At 47.9% G+C, this 24,591-nt stretch overlaps 1 protein-coding gene across 1 annotated transcript in view; it reads right to left on the minus strand.

Moving 5' to 3' along the window:
* Positions 1 to 24,349, minus strand: part of LOC119967274 (chloride intracellular channel protein 4) — a 165,759-nt gene extending 141,410 nt beyond the window's left edge. The window contains exon 1 of the mRNA XM_038799594.1: positions 23,925 to 24,349. Coding sequence (XP_038655522.1) covers positions 23,925 to 23,993 — 69 coding nt within the window. The 5' untranslated portion in view covers positions 23,994 to 24,349. The remainder of the gene's footprint in view (positions 1 to 23,924) is intronic.
* Between the last annotated feature and the right edge of the window lie 242 nt (positions 24,350 to 24,591).

Raw genomic sequence — 24,591 nt, forward strand, 5'->3', positions numbered from 1 at the left:
TGGACCCTAAACCCTGGTGTTCCCTTCTTAAATCTTTTTGCCACTCTTAAAATCTACTTTAAACAATCTTTTATTTATTTGCCCTAGTGTCTCCAACTTTGGTTTAGCTTGTTTAAGATTCTGTGAAGTGCTTTGGGATGCTTTACTATGTTGAAGGTGCTATATAAATGCAAATTGTTTATTGTTGTTTTCTGTGCACGTAAACTTAAATGCTACTTTCAGGCTTTGAGATCTGAAAATAACCTGCATGCTTGATGGTCAAAAAGATTGATGGTGTAATTAATCTTTCTGTGTTACTCCTTTGTGTTACTCTTGTACAAAAGCAATTTCTCATTCACAACTATTTCACGTGGGACTGGGTGGTACAATGTCTACCAAGAACTTTGTGCATTATTGTACAACCAGGGCCGAGTTTACCTTAGTGGGCTAGATAGCTGGTTTGTGATGCAAAACAAGGCCAGCAGTGTGGGACAATTCCTGTACTGGCTGAGGTTATTCATGAACCTTCTCAACTTTGCCTCTCGCCTGAGGTGTAGTGACCCTCAGGTTAAACCATCACCAGTCAGCTCTTACCCGCAAAGGAAAGCAGCCTTTGGTCATTCAGGGCTATGGAGACTTTACCTTTTGTATTATTGTCCTTTCAATATTGATCTGTTGTTTCAGTCCCAGGCTAAAGGGTATGAGAAACAAACCCGTGAATCCAAATATTGATCCAAATCAATGGCTGGAGTTGTGTACACGTGTGCAAACATGTGAGGGCAAGAAACTATTTGATTCAAAAAAATAAATACTCATTGCAAACGTAGTCTTCTTTCTCTTAAACAGCTGGTTTTATGCAGCCTAATTAAAGCAACCAGACTTTCTACCTAGTCGCTTTACACCTCTATGCAGTATCTTGAGACACGTTTGCTAAATAAAATACACTGCAGAAAAATGTTCCCAGACCCTGCCAGAGACATAATTAGACCAAATTTTATGCTGTGTTAAAAAAGGAGATATTAGTTGCGGCAATCAAAAGCTTGGTCAAAAAGTTGGACTTTAAGAAGTGTCTTAAGATGGATGAAAGACGGGCAGCACGGTGGCACAGTGGTTAGCATTGCTGCCTATGGCGCTGAGGACCTGGTTCGAATCCCAGCCCTGGGTTACTGTCTGTGAGAAGTTTGCACATTCTCCCCGTGTCTGCGTGGGTTTTGCCCCCACAACCCAAAAATGTGCAGATTAGGTGGATTGGCCACGTTAAATTGCCCCTTAATTGGAAAAAATAATTGGATATTCTAAATTTTTTTTTTTAAAAGATGGATGAAAGAAAAGTGAAAAGGCAGCGGTCTTAGAAAGGATATTCAATAGTGTGGGTAATAAAGGGTTAAAGGCACGGCCACCAATGTTGGGACGAGGGGATAATAGAATATTAGGATAAGAGACACCAGGTGATAGGACTGCACAAAGTTACAGAGGTGAAATGAAATGAAATGAAAATTGCTTATTGTCATAAGTAGACTTCAAATTAAGTTACCATGAAAACCCCCTATTTGCCACATTCTGGCGCCTGTTCGGGGAGGCTGGTACGGGAATTGAACCCGTGCTGCTAGCCTGCCTTGGTCTGCGTTAAAAGCCAGCTATTTAGCCCAGTGTGCTAAACCAGCCCCTAATAGGGAGCAATGAGGCAATGAGTAATTTTAAATACGAGGAAGAAAATTTTAGATTGGAGGGAGTTGTGGCAAGGCAGTCAATGTAGGTCAGTGGGAAAGCAGTGAAGAGTCAGTAGATTTGAACCAGGTTAGGATATGTGCTGTGGAATTTTGGATACGTTGATGCTGCAAGGAGTAGAGAATGGAAGCTGGCTTAGGTACATGGAGCAGTGGAGATAATAACAGGCATGGATGAGAGGGTCAGCAGGAGAGGGCTGAGGTGACACGGTGACAGCTATGGAGGCAAAAGGCAATCTTTGTGATGGGGTGTACATGGTATTGGGGGCTCAGCTTCAGATTGAATAAGATGCTACGGTTGAGAAGAGTCTGGAAGAAAGTCTGGATGGGCTGGGAAAGAGATGCAAGTGAGTGAAGGCACCAAATTGGCAGTGAGGCTGAAAATAATGGCTTCAATCTTTCCAATGCTTAAGTGGAGGATGGGTGTCCAAGCATCCTTCAGCACAATAATCATAAAAAATAAAAATAAAATACACAGAATTTTAACTACGTGATTGATTTGCACTCTTGCCCTTTTTTAAAAAAGCAGCAGGCTCACATTATTATAATAATCTTTATTGTCACAAGTAGGCTTACATTAACACTGCAATGAAGTTACTGTGAAACTCTCCTAGTCGCCATGTTCCAGCACCTGTTCGTGTACACGGAGGGAGAATTCAGAATGTCCAATTCACCGAACAAGAACGTCTTTCGGGACTTGTGGGAGGAAACCGGAGCACCCGGAGGAAACCCACGCAGACAAGAGGAGAACATGCAGACTCCTCACAGACAGTGACCCAGGCCGGGAATCGAACCTGGAACCTGGAGCCGTGAAGCAACTGTGCTAACCACTGTGCTATAATTTAAAGTACACGATTCATTTTTGTTCCAATCAAGGGGCAATTTAGCGTGGCCAATTCACCTATCCTGCAGATCTTTGGGTTGTGGGGGTGGGACCCACACAGACATGATCCAGTGTTGGTCAAATGTACACCAAACCACTTCCAAGGAAAGCTGCTAGATATCCCTCAGTTGCTGTTTCCCTTCCTTAGATGGCAGCTATCCAAACAGCTGGCCACCAAATTGTAGTGTCTTTTCAGCTATTCATGCAAGTCAAGATCAGTTAACTCAACACAGTCTGCGGTTTAAACCTGGGTCTTACTGATCAAATAGCTCAGCAGGCTAAACATGCTGAGGAATCAATGAATGACTCACTGTCATGTCAACAAAAAATAGATTACACTACAGCAATATGACATCGCCCATTACCTTCCAACAACTGCTGACAATGAACCATCACATTTTAAAAGCCACTGGTTTAATATAAACGGCAGCAGATCTTTCCCACTGACCCACAAGAACCGAGATGACCCACAAGAACCGAGATCATCCACGGAATCACAAACATTGCCAGTTTAAATTAATCGTGTTAAATAATGGCACCAGATCCTTTGAATTAATAATGCATGTCTACAAGGAAACAGCCGAGGAGACTAATGCATACAATGCGGCGGAATTGTTTTTGCATTTTCAATTATCAGCTATTCAAAGAATTAAATATTTGTTTCAGGTAACACAGTCATCACTCCACCTGTTTGGGTACTTTAGCATAATAGTTGCTGAAGAGATTAAAGGGTGATGTACGACAGGATTTAGCAGGCACTGTACAAGGTTCTTGGACAAAGACATGCAATGGTGCGATTGAGAATAATTATCTATGCCACTACCACATCTCCTTGTGGAAATTATTGATTTTTTTTCCTAAATGCTTTTAATGGAAATCAAGATCAAAGTGCAAAACATACTTCAATAAATTTAGGCATAGCATCCAAACTCAAAAGGGCAGGTAATGTAGCAACGTGATACTCAAAGAAAGAAAGATCTTTCACAACCGCATTATTAGAATGAATGAAATACTTTCGAAGTGCCGTCACTGATATTGTAGGAAATGCAACAACCGATTTACACACAGCAAGATCCCACAGACAGCAGTGTGATAATGACCAGATCATCTCTTATGTTTTGTGATGTTGATTGAGGTCACCAGGGATAACTCCCCTAATCTTCTCCAAATAGTTCCACAGAATCTTTTATTCCACCTGAGCAGATAGGTGAGACACCATTTTTTTAAAAGAAATTTAGATGACCCGATTAATTTTTTCCAATTAAGGGGCAACTTTGCGTGGCCAATCCACCTACCCTGCGCATCTTTGGGTTGTGGGGGCAAAACCCACACAAACAGGGGGAGAATGTGCAAACTCCACACAGACAGTGACCCAGAGCCGGGATTGAACCTGGGACCTCGGCGCCGCGAGGCAACAGTGCTAGCCACTGCCCCGCCGTGCTGCCCGAGACACTGGTTTAATGTCTCCTCCAATGGTCAGCACCTCCCAACAGTGCAGTAATCTCTGTAATCCATCGGTGAGTCAGCTTTGAGTTTTGTGCTCAAGTCCTAAAGTGGGATATGAACCTCGATCCTTGTGACTTAGAAGCAACAGTGCAGCCAACTGAGACCCAGCTGAGACAAAGGGAGAGAGGAGAGCTCCATGGAGGCTTTACAGGAGTCCACACCGAGTAAGAATAGTAAACTTAGGTTTATTTACAATTAGGTGATACACAACTCCCGGCAGATCCCTACCGAGTCTCTCCTCAGTGCCTCACTGGCCGACCCTTTTACAAACAGTTGAATGGAGCTCCCCCGCCCCTCAGCGGGGAGTTCGTACTCCGTGAGAACCATGGGGAAGATAATCATGCCCACCCCGTAAGTCACGTGTGGGATTTTACAGAGGCCTCTCAAGTTGTGTGTAACCTGGGTATCATGCACAAAACTGAGGGCGTTATTTTCTGGAAAGATTTCTAAGTGTGGTAGCGAGCGGGAACTGTTGCGAGCTTCCCGGTTCCCGGCCCAGCGACTCCGGCAACATATTCAACGTTAATTGGTCCACTTAACGAGGCTTCTCGCCACAAAGGAAGGCTCGCTGACATATTCACCGGGACCGTGCTTGCCAGCCCCCCCACTAACAAGGTCGAACATCACTTAAACAGCACTTGCACAGGCAGCGTCACTCAGCTCGCAGCCATGGTGCCGAGTAGACTGGCCCCAAGTTTCGGGGATGGACACCTGGGGAGGCTCCTTGTTGCAGTGGAGGCCAGGAGGGATGTCCTTTTCCCTCTAGGGACCTGGATCCGGATTGAGCCACAGGGCAGTCAGTGCCTCCTAGGCCGGGGTGGTGGCGACCGTAAGCTCAGGTAGTGTGAGCAGGAAGACTAGCCTCCAGTGTCGGGAAAAGGTCAAAGACCTACACCGGGCAGCATGGGTGAGTTGACACTAACACCCCCCCCACACACCACCTCCCTGGGACCTTTCCGCCCTCATGCGAGCATCCACACCCCAACCCTCCCTCTCCCTTCAACCCTTTCTTCACACCTCCCGTCCCACCACTGTGAACCACGCATTCTGCTAATGATGCTAATGATGCCCTCTCTGTGGCTCCGCAGGAGAAGCTCTGCCACATTCACTGGGAGAGGGCCCAAACTGGCCGAAGTGCGCCAGACATATGGATCCTCACCACCTTTCGAGGAACAGCCCTGGAGGTGATGGGGGTGGCGGAGGACAGAGCGATCACAACACGGAAGTTGGCGGAAGCTGCAGAGGTGAGGATTCTCTTTTGGGTTCCTCCCTGGCCTGATGGGTGGCTGGGTCCTCAGGGTGTGGGACGGGGTCCAGCACATGGGCCACCACCTCGAGTATCCGCAGACACTGCTGCTGCCGCTGTCTCTGGTGTCTGGCCACCCAGGCTAGCAGCAGCACCACTAGGGCATGTTATGCGGGTCCAAAATACTGTCCATACCATACAAAATCTGTAAGGAATTGGGAGAGGGTGACAAACAACGGTGGCTCCTACCCCTGGACCCTCCATTCCCCCATTGATCCCCCCTTCCCCCCAATCAGAACTCCCTGCCCACACATTCCCAACAGCAGCATGCTCCCCCAAGACCCTGTACCCCAGACGCCTGCTCATAATGTCATTTGGACCAGGTGCTGCTCCCCTCCCCGTTGCATTCACCCACTTTCCAGCCATGGACAAGTCCCCTGGAGCTGTGTCCCATCCCCTGGGTGTTCGGATGTTGGCTGCTGTGTGTGTGGTGTTGCCTCCCGCAGTATTCAGGCACTGTGTCCCGGCATCGCGGTCTGACTGGGATGCTGGGCAATGACTCCCACATGTTACATGGCCCGCGCACCCACAGGAATTTACTTGTGTTGTGTGAAGTGCTCACCTAACCACGATTGCCAATTCCCTATTAGCATTAGCCTTCAGCTGCACCGCCAGAGGCCTCGGCAGTCAGTGGAGGTTATGGGTGGATGGTGGGACAGACGGGCAGGGTCAAAGGTTGTCCCCAGAATGGGTACACACATTCCAGGGGTTAGCATGGTGGTACCGTACGTGGTTGTCCCACTCAGCGCCTTCCCTCCACCCTCCCATGGCAGCCCACCCCTGTGGAGGCCCCCCTCCTCACAGCTGAGGGTTACCTCCCCGAGCACTAGGGCAGCAAGCCCAGTACCCTGGGCTCTTTGATGTGAGGATAAATGGCTACTCACGTCCTCGGCTCCACACAGAAGCCCTTCCATCAGGTTAATGTTTTTAAAAAGGAGTATTAATCGGTGCCAGCGTGACCACTTGCTGGGGAGGCCGATGAATCAAGGATGTTCGTTGGATATGGGGTCGTTCCCATTAATTGTTTGGATATAGGGCATAAGTGGTGATAATTGGTTTCTCGCATGTTGCGGCGAGATCTCAATCTTGCCTCTGGGAGCGGGCCGGTTGCATCGCAAACTGTTTGGCGCCTGGCACGGGTTCTCATTTTCAGCCTCTCTCGGTATTCACCGGCCTCGTTTTGCTCGAGTGAAAATGCAACGAGACTTGAGAATCGTATCTCATTTATCCGAAGACTCCCATAGAGATGACAAACCCTCTTTAAAACAAAGAGAATGCACAAGCACAATAAACTGTACAAGGTAGCTGCTTAACCCAGTGAGTAGCTTTCTGTGGTGTTCGTTATGTTGCTAAATTCAGGGTGGATGGCGTAGTGTTCACAAAGGCCACAAAATAGCTTAAACTTGAACAAAGTTATAAATTTATTAACATTACTAATTTGGATTTGACACGTACTCTGAAATAATACAGTTGATCATTAACATATAAACTACACTCATCTACAACTAATCTTTATGCTGATATAAACTATGATCTGCTCTTACTCACACTATCTATACTTCTGTCTGTCTCTAGCTAACTCCTTCACTCCTCTCCCTCCCACAAGGCTTAGCATCAATGTCTTATATACTTGTAACTGTAGCTCCCTCGAGTGGCAATTCTAGACATTTCATTAACCCTTGCAGTTCTTACATTTATGATAATACACACCATCCAATGCAAAGCAGCAAGGTCACAGGTTCAATTCCCTGCCTGCATTGATTTACCTGATTAGAAGCAGTTGGGCTGTTACAGTTGGACTTTGCACACCCTATTAACAAGACAAAAACTGGCCTGGGTTCCTCCCACTATTTCCGTTGCAAAATCTCTTAATGGCAGTGCATGCGGAACTGGAAAGAATTAGGTTTGGATGCAGCACTCCAGGACAAGAATAGTCTGCTGATTGTCTGTGTGTACTTGGGCACGATACCAGAATCAGTGACCAGGGATCTGTAGTCTAGAGTTCATTGTTATCCAGGTTCCACCTCCTGATCTTTCTAATCAACCCTTTCTATCAGAATAAAAGTATATTTTGCCTGTTCAGTAGCTTTTTTTTTATAAAACTGAACAACAGTACCTTCTGGATTGCAAAATCTATTTGTTTAAAAAAAGGAGAGATTGGGGCACCACAAAGTACAGGAGATTTTGGACAGGAAGAACGGTGGTATTGCTTTTACAGAAATAAAGCAATCATGTGCGTCTATAACCATAATCAAGCTGCATACAGAGACAATGAATTTTCCAAGCATATGCACAACATGGTTTAACTCACATTTTTATAACCTTGGGATGGAGCAGATAAGGTCAGAGACTCCACCCCATCTTGGTGACATTAGATTGTTTTTATTCCCTTTCCTTTCTGAATCCAGATTCTGGCTCCAACCCAGTACAAGCAATGGGCAGATAAGTATCAAACTATTCAGACTTGACCTGACCTTGTAGGAGATTTTAGCCATTTGCAGTTCTTTGATGAATTAACCATTGTTCCTTTCAGACTTCAGATATGTCAGGAGAAGTGATGTAATTTGCAATGAAATGGTACCAAGTGCTTTGAAGATAATTAGTTGCTCTGAAAACCGAGTGGCTCCTGACACCACCTCTAAATATTTCACTAATTCTAATTATCGACTCAGGAGATAAAAGATGCGATTGGGAGCAGTCGGGGAAGGTGGCAGAGCCAGATGGATTTCTGGTAGAATATTATTAAAAATACAAAAATAAGCTGGTACCCTTGATGGTGGGGATGTTTGAGGAGGCGATAGGGAACGGGTGTTACCACAAACTTTGGGGCAGGCATCGATTTCCCTGTTACTTAAGAAGGATAAGGATGCGACGGAGTGTGGGTCGTATCGGCACATATCACTTTTAAACGTGAACGCAACGATATTGGCGAAGGTACTGGCAGGTAGGCGAGAGGAGTGCCTCCCGAAGGTGATAGGTGAGGATCAGACGTGGTTTGTGAGAGGAATGCAGCTCTTTTCGAACCTTAGGAGGGTATTGAACGTGGTTATGGCACTGACGGAGGGGAAGGAAACAGAGGTGGTTGTAGCATTGGACATCGATAAAGCGTTTGACCGGGTAGAATGGGGGTACTTGATGGCAGTTCTGGAGCACTTTGGGATTGGACCCAGATTTGTGGACTGGGTAAAGCTACTATATAAGGAGCCGAGGGCGAGTGTCTGCACAAATAAAATCAGCTCGGAATATTTTCCTCTCCACCGTGGGACTAGGCAGGGATGGCCTTTGCCCCGCCTGCTGTTTGCACTCGCGACTGAGCCATTGGCCATCGCGTTAAGACGTTCGGGGGTATTGAAAGGGATAGTGTGGGTGGGGGATAGAGCATAGGGTGTCCTTATATGCCGATGACTTGTTATTTTACATGTCAGAACCGAGTGTGTCAAAAGGGGGAATACTGGAACTGCTTTGGGTGTTTGGGTCTTTCTCGGGATACAAATTTAATTTAGACAAGAGTGAATATTTTGTGGTGTCTCAGCCAGGGGTGGGGGCACTGCCATTCCGTAGGGCAGGGACTCACTTTAGATTCCTGAGGGTGCAGGCTGCTCGGGATTTTGTGGGGGGGGGGCTCCGAAGGTACAACATTTCTAGTTTGGTGGGGAGGGTGAAAGCTGATCTGGCAAGGTGGGATGGTCTCCCTCTGTCACTGGCAGGTCAGGTACAGGCGGTTAAAATTAATGTGCTGCCACGATTCCTGTCAAAGGCATTTTTTAACAAAGATTGATGGGATGATTACCTTGTTCATATGGGGAGGGAAGCTGGCCAGAATTAGAAAGGTACTACTACAGAGAGGAAGGCAGGCAGGGGGTTTGGGTCTTCTGAACCTGATGTATTATTACTGGGGCGAATGTGGAGAAGGTACGGAGCTGGGTCAGAGGGGTTGACTCCCAATGGGTCAGAATGGAGGAGTTTACGTAGGGGGGTCGGGTTTGAAGGCGCTAGCAACAGCGCCGTTCCTGACGGCCCCGGAGAGATACTCAGGGAGTCCGATAGTAATAGCTTCGTTGAGAATTTGGAGGCAGTTTTGACAGTACTTTCGGGTTGGGGGCTGGGTCAAGAGAAATGCCGATTCGGGAGAACCATAGATTTGAGCCAGGGAAGTGGGATGGAAATTTTCGGAGATGGGACACTAAAAGATTTGTTTCTTGTTGGTTTGCAGGATTGAAGGAGCTGGGTGCGAAGTAGGGGGAAATATTTAGACACATGCAGGTTTGAGACTTTGCCAGAAAGGAGATACTGAGCTTCCCTGTAGAGCCGGCTTCCACATTGCTAGAGGAGGTGCTGATGACAGGGGGACTGGAGAAGGGGGTAGTATCGGCGGTTTACGGGGCTATTTTGGAAGAGGAGAAGGCGCCACTAGAAGGGATCAAGGCAAAGTGGGAGGAAAAGTTGGGTATGGAGGAAGGGTTCTAATGTGAGGTGCTCCGGAGGGTGAACACATCCACCTCGTGTGTGAGGCTGGGGCTGATACAGTTGAAGGTGGTGTCTAGAGCGCACCTTACAAGGGCGAGGTTGAGCCGGCTCTTTGTGGGGGTAGAAGATGTGTGTGAACGTTAAGGGGGGGGGCCCCGCAAACCACGTTCATATGTTTTGGTCCTGTCCAAAGCTGGAGGATTACTGGAAGGAGGTGTTTAGGGTAATCTCTGAAGTGGTGCATGTGAAACTGGACCTGGGCCCTCGGGAGGCCTTTTTCAGGATGTTGATCGCCCGAAGGCAGATCCTGTTAGGGTGGAGATCAACCTTTCCACCCTGTGCCCTGGTGTGGCCGGGGGACCTGCTGGAATTTTTGACGCTTGAGAAGGTCAAATTTGAACTGAGGGGAAGGATGGAGGGGTTCTACAGTTCATGGGTGTTATTCATTAGACACTTTCGAGAATTGGATTATATCGAACATGGGGGAGGGGCTGGGAGGGTTGCGGGGAGGGGGAATTAATGTGTTAATGGTGACTATGGGTGATTCCTGATTCCTTTTTGTCATTTGTTTATGTTAACATGCGGGCTAATGTTTGGGGGGTTTGATAGGAGGATGGGATCATTGTTATTGATATGGGGATTGACATTGCATTCATTACTGATTATTGTTTATTGTTGGGTGTAAATTTGGGAGAAAATGTGATAAAGGAGGAGAATAAAAATATATATATTTTTAAATTCTAATTACCGACCATTTAAGCACATGCTTCATGCTATGGATGGGATTCTCTGATCCTGAGGCTAAGTGAGGCATGCCCTCAGGAGCAGCGATTCTGACCCCTACAGGGGGCCAGACGGCACTGGAGCAACCCACACCGTTCCAGCTGCCGATGCCGGCATCAAATAGGCGCCAATGTGCGCATGCGCAGTGGGACTGGCGCCAATGCATGCATGCGCAGTGGCTTCCTTCTCTGCGCTGGCCCAACGCAACATGGCGTAGGGCTACATGGGCAGAGCAAAACAGACCCCCAGCCCAATCGGCCGGCTGATCAGTAGGCCCCGATCGCGGGCCTGGCCACAGCGGAGGCTCCACCCCCCGGGATCGGTCCCCCCTCTCCTCCCGCCCACTAGGCCGGATGCATGTACGCCGAGGTCCCACCGGGTAAGACCACACGTGGAATGCGCCGGCAGAACTCGGATTTATTTTGCGGCCGCTCGGTCCATCCCGGGCGGAAAATCGCCGGCGGGGGGGGGGGGGGCCGCATAGAGTGGCCCCCGACCCGCGCCGCACCGGCGCCAATGCCGCCAATTCTTGGCTATCCGGAGAATCGGCGGACCGGCGTCGGAGCAGCGGCAGGCTATTCGCGCCCGGCCGGGCGATTCTCCGGCCCGGCGTGGGCTGAGAGAATCCCGGCCTATATGCCTCATTTTCAAATACTCATATTTAGAAAAAAAATAATTACGTGACTTTTATTCAAATTGCAAAGCAGAACAAATAAAACCTGCAAGAGCATGGGTTAGTCCACAAATTGTATTCTTTCAATAAATGCACATAATTCAAATTGCTTCATTTTCTTCTCTCATGCTGCAGACGGCTCACAGATCACCAAAGGTTTAAACTTAAATATGGTCATTTGCTGGAGCTAGGATATTCTTTAGACATACATCGGCCAAATGACTAGGTTATTAAAATGCCATCTGTTTTAGATCTGCCTCCAAAAATATTAAACTCATAAAGCTCTGGCAACTCCTGTGCTTAGTTTGGATGCTTAACCTCAGGGTGGTACGCTGTTACAGTTTCTTGTGAAATAAATGCCTCCTTAAACAAGGCTTCCATTTTTGTCATGTCCATGTGAAGGTTTACTCCCAAATATTTTGATATGCAGCATGAAGACTAAAGTACACTCGCTTTTGATTCTGGCAAACATCCAGTTTGTTTCAAACCCACAGTACAAGCCACTCCTCCAGTTTCTAATTCGAGCCTCACAACTATCAAAGTTTGTGTGCCAGAGCAATTTTTACATAATTAATCAAAACAAAAGATGCAAATTCGATGCAGTTCTGCAATGACAGACATTGCAATGAAAATGCTACAAATCCTTGCTCAGAACAGCACCAAAATATATGCCATAATTGAAAAATATGGGACGTGGTCAGAGGGACAGATGTGAGCTATGAATAGTTTGCTACTGCAGTAGCAGTTTTTATTAATCTTATACGTTTTCGTACAAGTGCATAATGAATAACGCCTATGAATTGCAGAACCCCTCCATCCTTCCCCTCAGTTCAAATCTGAAGTGTCCTAGGTTGCATTTACTACATTGACGTGATCTTTCAAATTTTCACCAAGATGCAATGCCCTCGAGTCTCCTCTCTGCTGTTCTTTGTGAGGTTTGGCACTAATGTGCTCATTTTCTCCCAGGGCAGAGATATGGGGTGGAATTCTCCGCAAGGCCCGACGCCGTCGTGAAACCTGGAGGTTCACGACGGCGTCGGCAGCCTCTCCCGGCACCCTATTCTCCCCTACCCGGGAGGATAGGCGTGATGTACCGGGAAACTTGGCGGCTGGGCCCTGTCCGGCGCGCCAAGAATGATGCCGCAGCGGAGCCTAATGACGTCAGCCGCGCATGCGAGGGTTGGACAGCTCAAACCCGTGCATGCGTGGTTGCCGTCTTTCCCCTCAGCCGCCCCGCAAGGCGTGGCGGCTTGATCTTGCGGGGCGGCGGAGGGGAAAGAGTGCGTCCCCTTGAGATGCCAGCCCGACGATCGGTGGGCACCGATCGCGGGCCAGTCCCCTCCCGAGCACGGTCATGGTGCTCAATCCCCGATCCGCCCCCCCTAGGCCCCACACTTACCTGGCGCGCCATGTTCACGACGGCAGCGACCAGGGGCGAAATTCTCCAACCCCCAGCAGGGTCGGAGAATCGCCTGGGGCCGCCGAAAATCCTGCCCCCGCTGTGGCAGAGATTCTCCGCCACCCGGGAAGTGGCGGTGGCGGGAATCACGCCACTCCAATCGGCGAGGCCCCTGTGGCGATTCTCCGGCCTGCGATGGGCCGAAGTCCCGCCGCTGGGAGGCCTCTCCCGCCGCCGAGGTTTGAACCACCTCTGGTGGCGGCGGGTCGGAAGCGCGACCGGGCCCCCGGGGTCCTGGGGGGGGGGGGGGGCGATCGGACCCCGGGGGGTAGCCCCACGGTGGCCAGGCCCGCGATCGGGGCCCCCCGCTCAGACTCCGGGCCAGTGCCCTGGGTGCACTCTTTCTCTTCCGCCTCCGCCAGGGCGGAAGCGGAAGAGAAACCCACATCACGCAGGCGCTGGTGGTGACGTCAGCGGCACCTGGCCGCTGACGTCACCGCCGGCGCATGCGCCGACCGGCGAAAGCCTTTCGGCCAGGCCCGCTGCCGGGCGGCGAGCCTGAAAGGCCGCTGGCGCTGGTTTTTTGCGCCAGTCTTCTGGTGCCAACCGCTCCGGCGTGGGGCTAGCCCCCAAAGGTGCGGAGAATTCCCCACCTTTGGGGAGGCCCGAGTGTTTGGCGCCACTCCCCTACGCCGGCACCCCCCGTCACGCCGGGACCCCCCGTCACGCCAGATAGGGGAGAATCCCGCCCCAGGTGTGGTTGCCGCCGTCGTGAACAGGTCGGGAATGGCAGGCCGCTCGTCCCATCTGGGTCGGAGAATCGCAGGCCGCTGTGAAAAACGGCGGCCCGCGTTTCTCCGAACGGCGTGTTGGAAAACCGGACACCCCATTTTGGGGGGGTTGGGAGAATAGCGGGACGTTCGGGAGCGGACCTCCCGCTATTCTCCCACCCATCGTGGTTGCGGAGAATCGCGCCCATGGCATTTTCTCCTGCTTATCCTACACCAGCCAAACACAATTGAAAAAAACAGAAAATGCTAGAAAAACCCAACAGGTCTGGAGAGAGAGAAAAACAGAGTAAATGGGGAAGTGGGGGGATTTCCGCCCTCGCTTTCAGTGGGCAGGAATAGTGACGGGGGCAGAGAGTTATGGGGGAGTTCCAAAATGGCTTTCACACTGTCGGGATTTCCCTGCTCGATTATCTCTGTCCCCATAAGTGACATAACACGGTTCCTGCCATGCAATGATGGGAACTCATCATAATACATTAACATATACTTAACAGACCCGCCCCACTGTATCATACCCCCACGTAGGGAAATCCCTCGCTCACCCAATGCCAGCGTGACATCACATTGGCAGAGTTTACAACAGGTTTTGAAAGATGGGGAACTGGTGACCACAACCCGCATGCGACACACAGGTAAATAGAGCCCCTGGGGAAGAGAGGGTCATGATTTAGTATTATCCACGCTGCCCCCTGGAACTTCCCAGCCACTGCCCCGGCTCTTCCCTGGCATTGCCCCTTGGCCACTGCTGGAGGGGTTTCCACTGTGGAGGTTTGGGGTGGTGGGTGGTTTACTTTGGGGGAGGATGTTTTGTGTCCGAAGGGAGGAAGTTGCGAGTCCGAAGAAGGGTAATACCGACTTGAAACAGACTTTGTTCGTCTCCCCACAAATGCTGCCTGCTGAGTTTTTCCAGCATTTTCGCCCTTTAATTCAGATTTCCAACATCTACAGTATTTTGCTTTTAGGATTCAAAAAGCTCTACGTTTCAATTTTCCTTTCACTCCAATCCCGTCTTTCCTCAGACTTTCTGTTCAGGTTCCACTTATAAAAGAAAGAATGAACTCAAATTAACGTGGCGCCTTTCTTGGACTCAGAACATTCCTACGCACAATTAAGTGCTTTTGAAGGGCAATCATCTCTTGTAATGTAGGAAATGCAGCAGCTAATTTACAGACCGTGAAGTTCCACAAACAGCAATGTGATAAGGACTGGATGATCTGTTTTAATGATGTTAGTTGGCCGGAGTGGTCAGCTGACCTGACAAAACTCCCATGATCTTCTTCATATAGTGCCATGGGATCTGTCATAACCTGCTGCTTGGGGGGCTTACAGGGTGGAATGATTGTTTTCCCTATGTCCCTTGAGGAGTACGAGCTCCCTTGTTAAGGGAGCAAGGGAAACTCAATCCATATTTTATATAAGATCGGCCAGTTTGGTCCCGACCGTCGGACCCAATTGGGAACTACCGGGAGCCTGTAATTAAACTTACATTTCTTCGATACAACTCTGTGGATTCCCGTCACTTCATAATTTTACATTGACTTGATTAGAATCATAGAACTTACAGTGCAGAAGGCCATTTGGCCCATCGAGTTCCCTCTGGCCCTTGGAAAGAGCATCCTACTTAAGCCCAGACCTCCAACCTATTCCCGTAACCAAGTAACCTCGCCTAACCTAACTTTTTTGGACACTAAGGGCAATTTTAGCATGGCCAATCCACCCAACCTGCACACCTTTGGACTGTGGGAGGAAACCCGAGCACCCGGGGGAAACCCACACAGACACTGGGTGGGGGGGGGGGGGGGGGGGGGGGGGGGGGGGGGGGGGGGGGGGGGGGGGGGGGGGGGAACGTGCAGACTCCGCACAGATCGTGACCCAGCGGGGAATCGAACCTGGGACATTGGAGCTGTGAAGCAACAGTGCTAACCACTGTGCTACAATGCCGCACAGTAGCAGGTATAGTGTCATCTGGCATTAACAGTAACTTTGGCAAGGCCAAGAGAATATTGACATGCCTGTCACAGGCAGATGAAAACGACAAATCAAGAAGGTGGCACATCAGTGGAAGTGTAATGGTCAGTGTTCAAAGGACATGCAGTTCCCTTGGTAGGAATCTATTTAGGAGCGGCACGATAGCACAGTGGTTAGCACGGTTGCTTCACAGTGCCAGGTTCAATTCCCGGCCTGGCTCACTGTCTGTGCGGAGTCTGCACATTCTCCTCGTGTCTCCATGGATTTCCTCCGGGTGCTCCGGCTTCCTCCCACAAGTCCCGAAAGACATGCTGTTAGGTAATTTGGACATTCTGAATTCTCCTTCAGTGCACCCGAACAGGCGCTGGAGTGTGGCGACTAGGGGATTTTCACAGTAACTTCATTGCAGTGTTAATGTAAGCCGACTTGTGACAATAATAAAGATTATTATTTATGGATGAGGACTCAGTATTTTCAAGATTGTCGGGCTTTTATCAATTGCAATTTTATTCCCCTGAATTAAACCACCATTTGACAACAAAGAGTCCATTTTTAAAAATGCATATTTCTGCCTACTGTGCACATCAATTCACAGGTTATAATGGATCATTTGTTAGGATGCAGACATATCACCCAGGCTATCTAATCAATAAGGAACAATTTAGATTTAGTAACCATAGCTATTTGAAAAATTGTCTTGAATATAAACGCCAGATTTATTTATTAAGATTGATGTTGGTCCTGCTGTTCAAACCAACTTGTGTTGACGGATGAATTCCAAACTTTCTGCTCGCATTATTTTTGATTAAAGGCCTGATTTGGTTGATTTGGTTTGTTTGACAAGTAGTCTGTAACATCCTTTTGATATTAAATTAGGACAGTATAGATGTAATATTTTGAATGTATTTTAATAAGGGTGTCAACCAATACAACTTTTTAAAAGTATGTAGTGAGCACACCTTAATTTAAGATTTGCGATGTTGATGTTGTGCTCTTTTTTAAAGTATTTTTATTGAAGAAATTTTTCACTATAACAAAATAATACAATACCACCAATACATAAAGACACAATGCAAAGATAATTCAATCAATACTCAACAACCCCACTAAACCCAACTCTTCAAACATATAAACTAAAATGCCCCCCCCCCCCCCCCCCCCCCCCCACCAGCTGACGGTAACTAACTCTTTGAAAAGGAAATGAATGGCTGCCATCACAAGTAGAACCCTTCTACCGACCCCCTTAATAATTTACATGATCTTCTCCAGATATAGGAACTCCATTAGGTGACCCAACCAGGGAGAGGCACTGGGAGGAATTGGAGATCTCCACCCAAGCAGAACCTGCCTCCAAGCTATCAACGAGGAAAAGGCGAAGATATCTGCCTTCACTCCCATCTACAGCACTGGCGCGTTTGACGCCCTGAAAATGGCCACCAACAAACAAGGCTCCAAATCGATATCAAGAATCTCTGACATGGTGCTAAAGAAGGAGACCCAAAAGCTTTCAAGTTTTGGACACGACCAGAACATGTGGGTATAATTCACCAGCCCCCGAGAACAACACTTGCACCTATCCTACACCCCCGAGGAAAAAACATCCATCTTCATCTTGGCCAAATGTGCTCTGTGCACCACCTTGAACTCAATGAAGCTGAGCCGAGCACATGAGGAGGTAGAATTGACCCGGTAAAGAGCCTCACTCCACGCCCATCCAAAACCGGACCCAGTTCACTCTCCAACATCTTCTTCACCTCATCCAGTGGAGTCGTCTCTGGCCATAATTGTCCAAAATTGTCCCCTCACCTGCAACAGCCAGAGATAAAATCCTATTCAAGAGAAAGGACAAAGGTCCCAAGGGAAATGAATAAAACACCTTACGCAAGAAATCTGGAACCTGGAAATCTAAATAGATTAGTCCTCAGGAGTTGAAACTTGTCCAACAGCTCTCCAAAACCTGCAAACCTACCCTCCACAAACAGGCCCCCAAGCCTCTCCAGACCATCCTCCTCCCATGATCTGAACATCGAATCTAAACCCACTGACACAAAGAGTTGATTACTAGAAATAGGGGCTAACAAAGACATGGAGCCCAGCTTAAAATCATAGAATCTCTACAGTGCAAAAGGAGGCCATTTGACTCATCGAGTCTGCACCGACTCGCCGAAAGAGCACCCTACCTAGGTGCACATCTGCGCCTGACCCCGTAACCCCAACTTACCTGTACAAATCTGATAACTAAAGGGCAATTTAGCAAGGCCAAACCACCTAACCTGACACCTCTGGACTGTGGGCGGAAACCGGAGCACGTGGAGGAAATCTACACAGACACCGGGAGAATGTACAAACTTGACATAGATAGTCATCTAAGACCAGAATTGAATCCGAGTCCCTGTGCGGCAGCAGTGTTAACCATTGTGCCACCGGCCACCCGTTATAAATGTTACACAAACTGCCTCCAAATCCTCAAAGTGGACACCACAACCGGACACAAAGTAAATTTTGCAGATGAAAACGGAAGCGAGGCAGTTACCAAAGTCCCCAGGCTAGTATCAGTACAAAGGCTCGCCTCCATCTGGCCCCATATGGACTTTGGTTCCTTGAGCGGCCCTAGTACTTTTTTAATATTAGCTGCCCAGTAATAAAATAACAAATTAGGTAAAGCTAAGCCACCTGACTGTGTCTCTTTCTGAAGAAATGCCCTATGATTTCTCGGGGTTTTGCCTGCCCAAATGAAGCAAGCTATCAATTAGTTGACTGACAAAGAAAGGTTTGGGAGAAAAATGAGAAAACACTGAAAAAGAAATAAAAACCTCGGGGAGGACTTTCATTTTAACAGTCTGAACACTGCCCATCAACGGCAGGGGAGGTTATCCCACTTCTGTCAGTCAGATTTCACCCCGTTCACCAGAATAGCGTTTCAATTTATGAAGCAAGGCCCAATTGTGGGCCACCCGGATTCCCAGATAATGGAAGACAGAGCGAAGAGGCAAGAACCCAGATCAGCTCCCCTCCCTGGAGGATTCATTGGAAAGTATTTGCTCTTGTCCAAATTCAACATGTACCCTGAGAAGGAGCTAAAGTTCCTAAGTAACTTCATCATCTCCATGATATAAAGAAGCAGATCATCTGGATACAAGGACACCCGATGCTCCCTCCCTATTTTATCCCTCTCCAATCAGTGAAAGATCTTAACGCTGTGGCCAATGGTTCGATAGTCAAAGCAAACAAAAGTGAAGGCAATGGACAACCATGCCTCGTAGCCCTATTCAACTGAACGTAATCTGAGCTCAAGGCATTTGTGCGAACACCTGCGGTGGGGGTCCTGCCCAGAAAATAAATCCAAGATATAAACTATGGCCCTAAACCAAACCTCCCCTGAGCCTCAAAGAGATACCCTCACTCCACCACATCAAAGGTCTTTTCGGCATCCATTTAAACAATCACCCCCGATTCGGGCACTGAAGAGGGGAAGAGGATGATGTTTAATAATCAACTTATATTGGCCAGCAGCTGCCGACCCTTGAGAAAATATATCTGTTCTTCCAAAATGACCTCTGGGAGGCAGGGCTCTAACCAAAGTGCCAGTACTTTAGCCAACAACTTAGCATCAGCATTCAACAACAATGAGATAGGCTGATACAGCCCACACTCTACAGGGTCCTTGTCATTCTTCAGAATCAAGGAAATAGAGGTCTGCGCCAATGTAACAGGCAATACCCCCCAGGATATGGAATCATTAAACATGTCCAATATCAATGGGGTCAAATGCCCTGCAAATTTCTTATAGAACCCATCAGGGCCCGGAGCTTTCCCTGACTACATTAAGCATTTCATTATCTTCTCAGGGCCTAATGGGTATTTCAACTCTTCCCTTCTCTCCCCTCCACTAAAGGGAGGAATAACCCATCCAAAAACTGCAAACTCACCTCCGAGGGCTCTGGTCTACAGAGACTTTGATAAAAGGCTTCAAACGCAGTGTTAAACTTCAGTGGGGTGGAAACCAAACTGCCACCCCAGGCTTTTACCTGCACAATCTCCCAGGAGGCAGCCTGCTGCTGCACCAAAAAGCGACTGGCTGTCTCCCTGTAGGAAGGGGGAACCTTCTTCCTACTCACCAGCAACTCCGGTGGAGGGACGAGTACTGATGGTCCACCTCAAGGATGGAATCTACCAGCCTCTACCGCTCCACCTTCCAGTCCTTTCCTGGTGTGCTTATTTTTTTTTAGCATTAGACCATGAGACCGACCATAAGACAAAGGAACAGAAGTAGGTCATTCGTCCCATTAATTTTGCTCCGCCATTCAATGAGATCATGACTGATCTGAGATCCCTCAACTCCACTTTCCCGCCTTATCCTCATAACCCTTGATTCCCTTATGGATTAAAAAAACGTCTATTTCAGCCTGGATCATATTTTGTTTTTAAATGTATTTTATTACAAACATGCATCAAAGCAGGTTACAGCCAATAAACACCCCGGCAGACATACTTCCCAACAATCAACTATACAGCCTGTACAAATTTTTCCCCTTTTTCACCTTCCCGCCATCTCATCCCATCGCCCACCCCACCCACCTGCGACGAACAGCTCCTCAAACAGAGTCACAAATATCACCCTCCTTTTCTCAACCTCCCCTGCTGAGCCCCTGAACTCATACTTTATCTTCTCCAACTGCAGGAAATCATACATGTCACCCAACCATGCCGCTACCCCTGGTGGCGATGCCGACCGCCACTCCAGCAAAATTCGCCGCCGTGCAATCAGAGAGGCGAAGGCCACAACATCGGCCTTCCTCCTCTCCATGAGCTCCGGCTTCTCTGAAACCCCAAATATTGCCAGCAAAGGGTCCCGGTCCACCTCCTCCTCCACTATCCTGGCTAAGACCACCCAAAATCTTCCCAATTTTTCACAACCCCAGAACATACGCACGTGATTTGCTGGCCCCCGCCCACACCTCTCACACTCATCTGTGACCCCCTGAAAGAACCCATGTATTCTCACCCGAGTCATATGCACTCTGTGCACCACCTTAAACTAGGCCCATCCTGGCACAAGAGGTCCCGTTTACCCTACGCAGTGCCTCACTCCATACTCCCCAATTGATCTCCCCTCCCAACTCCGCTTCGCATTTCTCCTTGTTCTTCACCACCCGCTCACCTCCCTGATCCCCCAGCCACTTGTGTAATCCCCAATTCTTCCCTCCCCATCCACATCTGGAAGCAGCAGTCGCTCCAGCAGGATGTATCCCGGCAACCTAGGGAACCCCCTCCAGACCTTTTGCGCAAAGTCCCTAACCTGCAGATTCCTGATCTCACTCCCCCTTGGCAACTCAACCCTCTCCCTTAGCTCCTCCAGACTGGTGAACCCTTCCTCCAAATACAAATCCCTCACCTTGACCAGCCCCACTTCTCTGCACCTCCTGTATACACTATCCATCTCCCCAGGCTCAACCCCATGATTCTCCCACAGAGCCGTTAGCACCGACATTCCATCCATCCTAAAATGCCTCCTCAACTGATTCCATATCTTCACCGTGGACTGCACCACTGGGCTCCCTGAATACCTACTCGGAGCCATTGTCAAAGCTGCCATCGCCATAGCACGTCACTAGACCCCTTACAAGATTCCTCCTCTGTCCTAACCCACTCTGCCCCTTCTCCTTCCCATCACCACCGCAACTTGTCCACATTCACTGCCCAATAATAATGAAGCAAGTTCGGCAACGCCAACCCTCCTGCTGTCTCTGCCTCTGTAGCAGGGAGCCTTGAACATACTTAACAACCCAGTGTCATTAGTTCTCTGCAATAAAGAATTCCACAGATTCACTACCCTCTGAGAGAAGAAATTCCTCATCTCTATCTGAAATGGGTGACCCATTACTCTGAGATTAAGCTCTCTAGTCCTGGACTCTCCCACGACAGGAAACAACCTCTTAGTATCTACCCTGTCAAGCCCCCTGCAAATTTGTTATGTCTCAATAAGGTCACCTCTCAATCTTCTAAACTCCAATAAGTACAGGCCCAACCTACTCAATCTCTGCTCATAAGAAAATCCCTCCATAGCCCGGATCAACCTAGTGGAGGGGTTCTCATTGTGATGAAGAAATCTGAAACACCAACATATATATATATATATGAAGCACCTTTAAAATAACAAAACATCCCAAGGTCCATCACAGGAGCACTACAAAGTAAAATATGGAATATTTATTGGATGTGATTATATTTAGATTAACTGAATTGTTTGTGAAATATCTTTTTTAAATTCCTCAAATAGAATTAAATAGATTCTGTTTATATTCCGCACAATTCTTCTCCAATGATCAGTAAAACCACACCAAGAAGGTCAATGGATGGGTGAAAGACATAGAGCAAGACCTGGGAGGAAGTGGGATGTCGATGGAGGAAGTCTCACAGGGCATGGATGTAGCACCTGAAGTCAAAGTCATTGATGATGAAGTGATAGGCGTGGAGCACAAAGGAGTAATAGTGTCAACAAACACTGCCTTAACTTGCTGGTAGTCTGAACCAAGTTGTGGAGCAGTGCGAGGTCAAGCAGGCTTTGAAAAGAAAGATGGGTAACTTTATCTTGAAGTCACTGGGGTTGGCTTGGTGAAGACAGATAGCAGTAACGGACATTGCCACTAGGAGGGCTATCCTTGGGCCAAAGAATTCACATAAGCATGTCCCATTACATCCGACCTCCCCCGTCTCCAGGAGGCTGCCAGGATTTACCTGGCAGTCTCTGCGCCACATTGCTGGCCAGCTGATGTGGGAAGAGGCTCTTAATTGGCCATTTAACCCCTGGGCAGGAGGATCGTTCATCATCTTCCTGGCCACCGGTAACATGGCATGATGGCGGGAAGATGACCCCACCTGGCACCTACTCTCACCATTTTATGGATCCCCCTTGCCTCCCAGCCGATCACAGAGGGCTGGTGAAATCCAGCCCCTGATTATTTGGTTATTGAGTCATTTGCTTTTTGTGGCACCTTGCTGTGCAGAAATCTTTTGCCACATTGCATCACAACTGAAGTTAGCCACCAAGGGTGCCTGCATATTTATTGATTGTGTTCAACACCCTGATGATTTGGGAAAGATCCCCAGTGGGGGTAGCTGAGCTATTCAGCAGTGGCAGTAGCCCAGGCTATCCCAAATTTGACCACCCTTGATTTTCACAAATGCAGTCTTGAAAAACAGTGAGCACTGGACAGAGATGAGAAACAACCGGCCTCTGGGGAATTTCCCCTTCTCGTGTCCTGTGCCATACAATAATTGACGTGCCTCTTAATCCTGCACCAGCCAAGATCGGCGATCTCAGCATGGTCTGGGAGCCAGCCCAATCTGTCTGATTCAGCTCCACGCTGGCCAATATACAAATGAGCCATCGAGCAGTTCATGGGTGTGGTCTCTGGTGTGTGTGTGTGCAGACATTACAATTCAGTGTGTTGCTCAGATAAATTACTTTACTTAAACTGATCATTCAAATCAGGGCAGAATAAGAGATCTGTGACTCTCTGATGGTAAACTTATTTTGGAAAAATAAACTTTTAAAAACTGACGAGGGAATGAATGAAGGGGTCAGTCAGATCGCTTCCCCCACCCCCGCATCGGTTGCTGACTTCTCCATGAATGGTGCTTATGTTGCAAGCATAGATTTTTTTTAAACACACCCCCCAAAAATCCTATAATGACGATATTGATATTGACATATTTCTTTGCTGACATAATTAATTCTGAAGTTCTCGCCTGTGTATGAAAGATAGCTAAACTCAGAACATTTTCTATGGCTACTGAGTACTCAGACCTATTCCAAGAAACTGCTTTATTCACACAATCTTTCAGTTGGAATGATTCATAGAATATCGATCTCAGTTGGCGTTCAGGGAAAGCGACTGTAATCAATGGGAAGTCTCACACCATCACTGACACGCTGTACACTTTTTTTGCAGCAGTAAGTTCCACAGGAATGCTTGAATTCCACTTAAAACAAAGACATCCGGGCACAGATTTACCCAGCAGGAAACCAATATTGGAATCATTGTCCTCAATGCCTGTCGACATAAAATGTGATTGATAGCTACGCATGACTTCATTAAAATATTTACTGACTAGCAACTGTTTCCCGCACGCTTGAGAATATCACACAACTGCAACAAAAGCAAGTGTGCAGCACAAAGCGCGCCAGAAATAGAATCAAATCACCACTTTTTAAAAAAAACTGTTTCAGTACAAAATGTTACGCTTTGAAGCACAGTTCTATTTTTGATGCACAACTCTTTGGAGTCCGTTGTTCAGCAGTTTAATAATGATCGCTTCTGCCTATTTCAAAAATAAAGATTTGTCTTGTTGAGAAAAAGGCATTGAGCCTAGAGCCTCTCAGACAGCTGTCTGCTGGCTGTTTCTGGAATAAAAAAGTCAGATTCGGGTATATCCTACCTTAACAAACAACTCTATCAAAGGATCCTTGTGTCCGTCCATTCCATTCTGTGGGGTCGAGTAAGCCATGGTGAAGTAACTTCAAGATCTCTTCAATAGTCCACCGATTCTGACTTTTCGCTCCAAGTTTACAGACTTGCTCCTTTTCTCTCACTGTGATCAATTCGGACCAGCTGCTGCAAGCCACTCTTCAGCAGAAAAAAAAAGAGATTCCCTCTTGCTTTCCTAAGCCTGTTCAAACAGTATTGTTCTTGGTCTGCCTGATTGTGGCAATATGAATGTCTCTCTCTCTCTCTCTCTCTCTCCTCAGTGAGACGCTTTCTTTAGTCACGTCCTGGGAAACTGGGTGGCGAAGTCTGGAGCTGAGCCGTTTCCTCTGCTCACTCTACATGGTCATTGTGTGCAGCACAAACTCGCTGAGGGGAAAAAAAAGCAGCTGGAATATTTAAAGCTGGTGATGTCATTCAATACAGGGCAGGCCTGTGGAGAGCGTCAAAGCACAAAGCATTAGCAGTCAACAAATCAGATACAACTCGACCAAAAATGTACAAGTCTGGGCTATACCTAAACTTATTTACTGTAATTGCACTTCAACTCACTGATTAGAGAGTCCATGAGGTCGAGGAGCTGGGGAAATCCCACATTATAATGTAAAAATCCAAACTCT

This window comes from Scyliorhinus canicula, chromosome 1, assembly GCF_902713615.1.
Source record: "Scyliorhinus canicula chromosome 1, sScyCan1.1, whole genome shotgun sequence".
Taxonomy (NCBI): domain Eukaryota; kingdom Metazoa; phylum Chordata; class Chondrichthyes; order Carcharhiniformes; family Scyliorhinidae; genus Scyliorhinus; species Scyliorhinus canicula.